A 6,855-nucleotide genomic window follows, 5' to 3' on the forward strand; every position below is an offset into this window, starting at 1 on the left:
AAAAGGTGAAGCAAAGCAAGAAGAAGAAGCAAGGAAAGAAGGCAAAAACAGCAGGAACCGCTGCCAGGGCCACTGGCAGCTGGCCAGAGCCGCTGGCAGCAGGTATACCAGAGTGAGGGGCTGCCAGAGCAGCTGCCAGCGGGTCCAGAGCAGCTGGCAGCGGCTCTGGCAGAAATTCGGGCTGTTTTGGTTAATTTTCAGCAATTTGGCTTTGTTTTGGCTCGTGTTTTGGATATTATTTTATTATTATTATTGTGTTATGTTATTAAAATATAGAAACATATAAATAGCTTAGTTTTAATTAAGTTTTAAGTTAGAAAAGGAGAATTAAGTTTTGAGAAAAAAAAGCTTTCTAGGGTTTTCTTGGAATTTTAAGAATTCTTTGTTTTGGAATTAGAATCCATGGAAGCTTAATCTTCCGGATTCTTGGTTAAAGATTGAAGTTTTTAGCTACGAATTGTGAGATCTTTCTTCTCTTAATATCTATTGAATATATATTGTTCCTTGAATTAATTTCATGATTTGCTTTAATCAATTGCTAGGTTAGAATTATTGGATTCGCTTGCATCTAATTAATCTTTCCAAAGTAGCAACTTTAGGTTATTGATGCATGCTTTTGGTTGATAACTTGAAGAGGGAATAAAATTATTGAAGAAATTAGACCGCTTGTGTTAATTTATTCAAACCTTGTTGATTTCTCTGTTTATTTTCTTCTTGTGGATAATTTAGAGCGCTTGTCTTGAATTGTGCATTGGAAAGGGTTAGAAAGGAGCGCTTTGCTATTTCTAAATATTTATGAGAATTTAGAATCTAGGAATTCTACAACAAGGTGTTCAATAGAGCTTGATTGAGGAGACTTCTATGATCAATTTGTATGTTCATTAGTGGATTTCGCATAACCAAGACCGTTATTCTCATTGATTGCATACTATTTACGTCCATTGTTCTGATTTAGTTTAATTGTCACCATTGCTTGTCAAAACCCCCTTGTTACTTAGATTACTACGTTCCTAGAGTATTTCCACTTAGGTTTCCAGTTATTAGTCCCTTTTTCCATGTGGATTCGAACTCGACTTCCCTAACTACGTTTATTTGCAGTTAGCTTAGTTGTGATATTTTTGTATGCATACGACTGAGGCACACCAAATTTTGGCGCCGTTGCCGGGGAATTAAGGCGTTACTTTTTAATTGTTTATCTTAGTAGAATTTATTTTAGGACTGTTCTTAGCTATCTTTCTTTGTTTGTTCGCTAGGGTATGATAAGTACCCGTTCTGCTAACAAAGAAGTTTTGCAATTTGATCCAGAAATTGAAAGGAATATTTCCAGGTTGCGAAAAGAGGCAAGAACAACCCCCAGTGAATCAACGTACTCCTTCAATATTCAAGAAGAAGAGGAGATAGCTGACAATCGAACTCTAAGGGAACTAACAGCTCCCAACTTGAACCAACAACCGTTGTGCATTGCATACCAGCAGTTGGAGGAAGGTACTAATGTTGAGATCAAATCCGGTCTAATTCATCTATTGCCGGCATTCCATGGCATGAAAGGCGAAGATCCGAATAAACATCTGGCAGAATTTCATGTGGTTTGCACTAGCATGAAACCGATTGGGATGACTGATGACCAAATTCAGTTGAGAGCATTTCCTTTTTCTCTCAAAGATGCAGCAAAGGATTGGTTTTACTATCTTCCCCCAGGTAGCATAACAACTTGGGCAGATTTAAAGAAGTGTTTCCTTGAGAAGTACTACCCAGCCACTATTTCTGCAAGCCTTAAGAAAGCTATCAGCAATGTGGATCAGAAGGAAGATGAATCCTTGTATGAGTATTGGGAGAGATTTAAGAGATTGTGTGCTAGTTGTCCTTACCATGGGTATTCCGATCAAGACCTCATCCTATACTTCTATGGAGGTCTAACTGATGATGACTTGAGGATGGTGAATGCAGCAAGTGGTGGAGGGCTAGTGAATAAGACTCCAGGAGATGCAACTAGGTTGATTGCAGAGCTAGCAGAAAATTCTAGGCAATTCAGTCAGAGAACTCCCACGCGCCGGGTGAATTTAGCAAATTCGAATACAACTGAGTTAGAGAGTCAAGTAGCTGATTTGACTTCTATGATGCGTGAGTTCATGGTGAACTCAAGGAATCCACAGCAACTGAATGCTTGTGGTTTATGCACCTCCATGGGACATCCCACTGATGCATGTCCTCAATTACAAGAGGACCAGAATGAGCAGGCCAACGCCTTAGGTTTTCAAGGGCAAGGTCCGCAGAGAAGATATGATCCCTTTTCAAATACCTACAACCCAAGATGGAGAGATCATCCAAATTTGAGATATGGGAATTCCCAAGGAAACCAACAACATCAGCATGCTCAAGGTCAACAACAGTTTCAGCAATATAGGGCACCGTTCCTAACGCGTCAAGGCCAAAGCTCTAATTCAGGTAATATGTCAACTGAAGAAATGATTAGATCACTAACTTCTAATTTTTCTACCATGCAACAGAATATGATGCAGTTTCAACAAGAAACCAGATCAAGTATTCAAAACCTGGAGAATCAAGTCAGTCAAATCTCAAGTGTAGTAAGCCGACTTGAATCTAAGGACTCTGGAAAGCTTCCATCCCAAACGGAGCTGAACCCTAAGCAACAAGTTAAAGCAATAACATTGAGAAGTGGCAAAAAGTTGCAAGAAACTGTAGTTGCACCTAAGAAGGCTAAAGACTTGATTGGAGTTGAGGAGGAGGAAGTAGAACAAGAAACTAAGGCGAATCCGCCAACCTTTACCTCTTATGAGCCTGTGCCACCTTTCCCAGAAGCCTTGCAAGATACTCGAAGGTATGAGAAAGACAAGGATATTTATGAGACTTTCAGCAAATGTGAGGTAAATATGCCCCTCTTGAATGTGATTAAAAGTGTTCCTCGTTTTGCTAAGTTTATGAAGGAACTGTGTACGATCAAGAGAAAGCACAGGTTGGGAGGAAAAGAAAAAGTGAAGGTGAGTGCTCATGTTTCTGCAGTTTTCCAAAAGAAACTCCCAGAAAAATGTGGTGATCCTGGTATGTTTACTATTCCTGTTACAATAGGAGACACCACATTACACCGAGCCATGTTGGACCTAGGTGCATCAATCAATGTCATTCCCTACTCCCTGTTTAAATCTTTAGAACTTGGGCCTTTGCATGAAACTGGGGTAGTAATTCAGTTAGCTGATAGGTCCAATGTATATCCTAAGGGGGTAGTAGAAGATGTACTTGTTAAGGTTGATGGATTGATCTTTCCTGCTGACTTTTACGTCCTTGACATGGAACATGACAAACAAGCAGCCCCCATCCTGTTAGGAAGACCTTTCTTAAAGACTGCTAAGACAAAAATCGATGTGTCTACCGGTTCTTTGACTATGGAGGTTGATGGGAAAGCAATTGTGTATAACATTTATGATACCATAAAGTATCCTGTTGATACTCATTCTTTATATTCTATAAATGTTGTCGATCCAATATTGCATGATGTTTCTAACATTGATCATGGGGATGAGCTCCTCACACCTATTACTAATGTTGTGTCTGGTGATTGCTTGGATTCTTCTATACCTACTAATGTGCAGGTGAAGGTGGCGGAATTGAATGAACAGTCCAAGCTTCCACCTATACCACTAGGGGCAACACCCACCCCGTCATCATTTCCGGGCAAGAAATTATCCCAGGTATACCACAAAGCAAAGAATAAGGTGTGGCATGACAAGATGAGCTCCCGTTGGAAGGGTCCAATTCAAGTTGACAAGGTCTATCCGCATGGAGCGGTAGAAATTCGGAGTTTAGAGACCAACAACATGTTCAAAGTGAATGGAAAAAGGCTCAAACCATACTACGAAGGGTCAAGGTCGAGAATTTGGAGAACATCGATCTCTACGAGCCATCAATTGATTAACGAAGTTTCATGAGTTGTGTCGAGCCAACGACGTAAAACAAAGGCGCTAATCGGGAGGCAACCCGAAAACTCTTCCCCGTTTTCATTTATTTTAGTTTTTATTGTTTTTGTTTTGATGTACCAAGTGCTTTTGGTGGATTTATGTAGGAGGATGCTTTGGGAGTACGTATTGTGAGCAAAAACAGAGCAAAACAGGTAAAAACAGGCTTTGGGAGGCAGCCCCTGCAGGAGCCGCTGGTAGCGGGCTGGCAGCTGCTCTGTAGCCGCTACCAGCGGCTCTCCAAGCAGCCAAAAAATCCCAAAGTTCTGCCCCAGCCGCTGGCAGCGGGTCTGGTGCCGCTGCCAGCGGGTGTCCTTCAGAAAAAAAAAAGAACAAAAAAAAAAAGAAAAAAAAAAAAAAATTTTTTTTTTTTTGCAGAAGCCGCTGCCAGCGGGTCTTCCAGCAACATACACCCTAAATTCCTTCTTAAGCCGCTGGCAGCGGGCCCCAAGCCGCTACCAGCGGCATTCCCTGCATACCTGAATTTTTGCCCTTTTAAACCCCTTTTTCTTCAATCCTACAATCCAATTCATTCTAGTCTTTATCCAAAACCCCAATTAATCACTTCCCTCTATCCCTTAGCAAGTATTCTTTATCCAAAACAACCCATTTGCCCCATTTTCAATCAAAAATTCAGAAATTTAAAAACCCCTCGTCTAACCTCTTTTCCCTCAATTTCAAGTCCAATTAAACCTTAACATTGTTTCAATTTCTAAATTCTAAACTTGAAATTTGAGGAATTGTGTGAACCTTGGTGTTTGGAGGTTTGGTGGGTTGCTCATTGTATTTTGAAAGAGGAGGTGAGATTTGTGCAATTCGTTCTTGTGCAATGGGAAGACATAACAAGTGAAGGCAACCTCTTCACCTACAAGGGTTGCAAGGGGGTAGACAACAAGGGGATACTTCAAGGGAGGGTGTATCACCCTCTTTTCCCCAATCAAATGACTTCATGGGCATTCGTCTAACTACGAAAGAAAAGACTACATGGGTTCAACTTCAACAGCCCAAAAGAATGGCGCAATGCACAAAAGTCGTCGATTTGGAGGCATTGCAAGTGGTTGGTTTGGAGGAAGTGATGGAGCACGAGCGCACCTACTTATGTGAGGTATAGATGAATTCCTTTCCACTTTGACTAAGGAATGTCAAGAATTTCTTTCAATTTTAACAATAAGAACTATGTCATGCCTTATGCGGTAATTAGAAATGCGTTTGGTTGGAATAATCTTCCCATGGGCAACACTTGGGGTCCCCATAGTTCATTTTTCTTCTCGAGAGTTTTGAAATCCTTGATAATGCCGAATCTTCCAACTTTGGGAATCCTTCCCATTAAGGTGGTACTTATTTCTTCCCTTTCCCTTACTTTTGTTTTTATTGTTGTTGTTCTTGCATTGAGGACAATGTCTCATTCAAGTAGGGGGGGGGGGAAGCAATTCTTGCATATTTTTGAAATTTGTATAGTTATCCTAATTTAATGGTTTTGTATAGCTATTTCAATTATGTTTCAATGAAAAAAAAGAAAAAAAATTAAAAAAAAAGAAAGAAAAAGAAAAAGAAACCCGCTAAGCCGAAAACCTGAAAAGGCGGTTTAGGCAAAAATGGGGGCCCGGTTAGGTTGAAAACCCGAAAGGGCGACCTAAGAAAAAAAGTGGCTAATGAGTGGGTGAGAAAGTGAGATTTGGAAAAAGATGAGAGGCTAGGATGAAAACCCGAAAGGGCTCCTAGGCAAAATGAGAGAAAAAAGAGAGAAATGTTCATGAATTTGATTTTTCAAGGAAATTTCGCATCTATTTGCCGGAGTCGGTGTCATAAGGGGAGGAGATATAAGGAGGTGTCGGGGTAGGTTTCATCTTGGTGATTTTGGGAGATAGTTGAGATTTTGGGGGAATTTGTTGATCATCTTAGGAATTTGAGAGCATGAGTTGTTTGTTTTCACTCTTGAATGTGGAAGTGTTTTTATGAGATTTTTGGTTAAGTTGAGTTTTTGTTTGCCCAATTTTATCAAAAATTTCATTTCTTTAGGCGGTTGAGAATATTCATACTCATTGCTATGCGTTTATCGTTCCAAGTTGATTTTGGGGATGAATTGATAAATAAGAAAAAAGGGAGATTCAAAGTGTGAAGTATGGGGGAGTGTGATTGTGATTGGTTGATAAGTACTAGGATGTTTTGTTGAGTTTGAGTGCGTAGAGCTAGTTAAATTCCACCATATTCTGTTTTGAACCTTAGTGAGGAGGATGTGTTTTATTCTCTAAGTTTACTCGAGGGCGAGTAAAGGTTCAAGCATGGGGGAATTTGATAAGCCTTCTTATCATGGGTTGAGAGAAGCATTTTAGGGTGTGTTTTGATGCTTTATATGTACTTTTGTTAGCTTTTGTGAGTTTTGGGCTGTGATCTCACTTATGTGCAAAAGGCGGGATTTATGAGTATAAGTGAGTGAGTGAGCTCGGGAACCAATGAAGAGTTATGTAAGAAGGATGGACCTTGGCTCGTGATTTGAGAGTTGTGATGGAGCATGGAAGAGCAAGGAAGAAAGCTTCAGGAAAAGGTGAAGCAAAGCAAGAAGAAGAAGCAAGGAAAGAAGGCAAAAACAGCAGGAACCGCTGCCAGGGCCACTGGCAGCTGGCCAGAGCCGCTGGCAGCGGGTATACCAGAGTGAGGGGCTGCCAGAGCAGCTGCCAGCGGGTCCAGAGCAGCTGGCAGCGGCTCTGGCAGAAATTCGGGCTGTTTTGGTTAATTTTCAGCAATTTGGCTTTGTTTTGGCTCGTGTTTTGGATATTATTTTATTATTATTGTGTTATGTTATTAAAATATAGAAACATATAAATAGCTTAGTTTTAATTAAGTTTTAAGTTAGAAAAGGAGAATTAAGTTTTGAGAAAAAAAA

At 40.3% G+C, this 6,855-nt stretch overlaps 1 protein-coding gene across 1 annotated transcript; it reads left to right on the forward strand.

Moving 5' to 3' along the window:
- The first annotated feature begins 1,934 nt into the window (after nucleotides 1-1,934).
- Nucleotides 1,935-3,944, forward strand: LOC110702702. The gene is made up of 2 exons (XM_021880456.1): nucleotides 1,935-2,885; nucleotides 3,033-3,944. Exons 1-2 carry the CDS (start codon nucleotides 1,935-1,937, stop codon nucleotides 3,942-3,944), a joined length of 1,863 nt encoding a protein of 620 aa, XP_021736148.1.
- Nucleotides 3,945-6,855: the final 2,911 nt, after the last annotated feature.

The sequence above is a fragment of the Chenopodium quinoa genome, unplaced genomic scaffold, assembly GCF_001683475.1.
Source record: "Chenopodium quinoa cultivar QQ74 unplaced genomic scaffold, ASM168347v1, whole genome shotgun sequence".
Taxonomy (NCBI): Eukaryota; Viridiplantae; Streptophyta; class Magnoliopsida; order Caryophyllales; family Amaranthaceae; genus Chenopodium; species Chenopodium quinoa.

Excerpts from the sequence above, each read along its gene's own strand:
- LOC110702702 (XM_021880456.1), top strand. The coding sequence starts at position 1,935 with ATGGTGAATGCAGCAAGTGGTGGAGGGCTAGTGAATAAGACTCCAGGA. Across the intron at positions 2,886-3,032 it reads AGACTTTCAGCAAATGTGAG|AAACTCCCAGAAAAATGTGG; the intron begins GTAAATATGCCC and ends GTTTTCCAAAAG.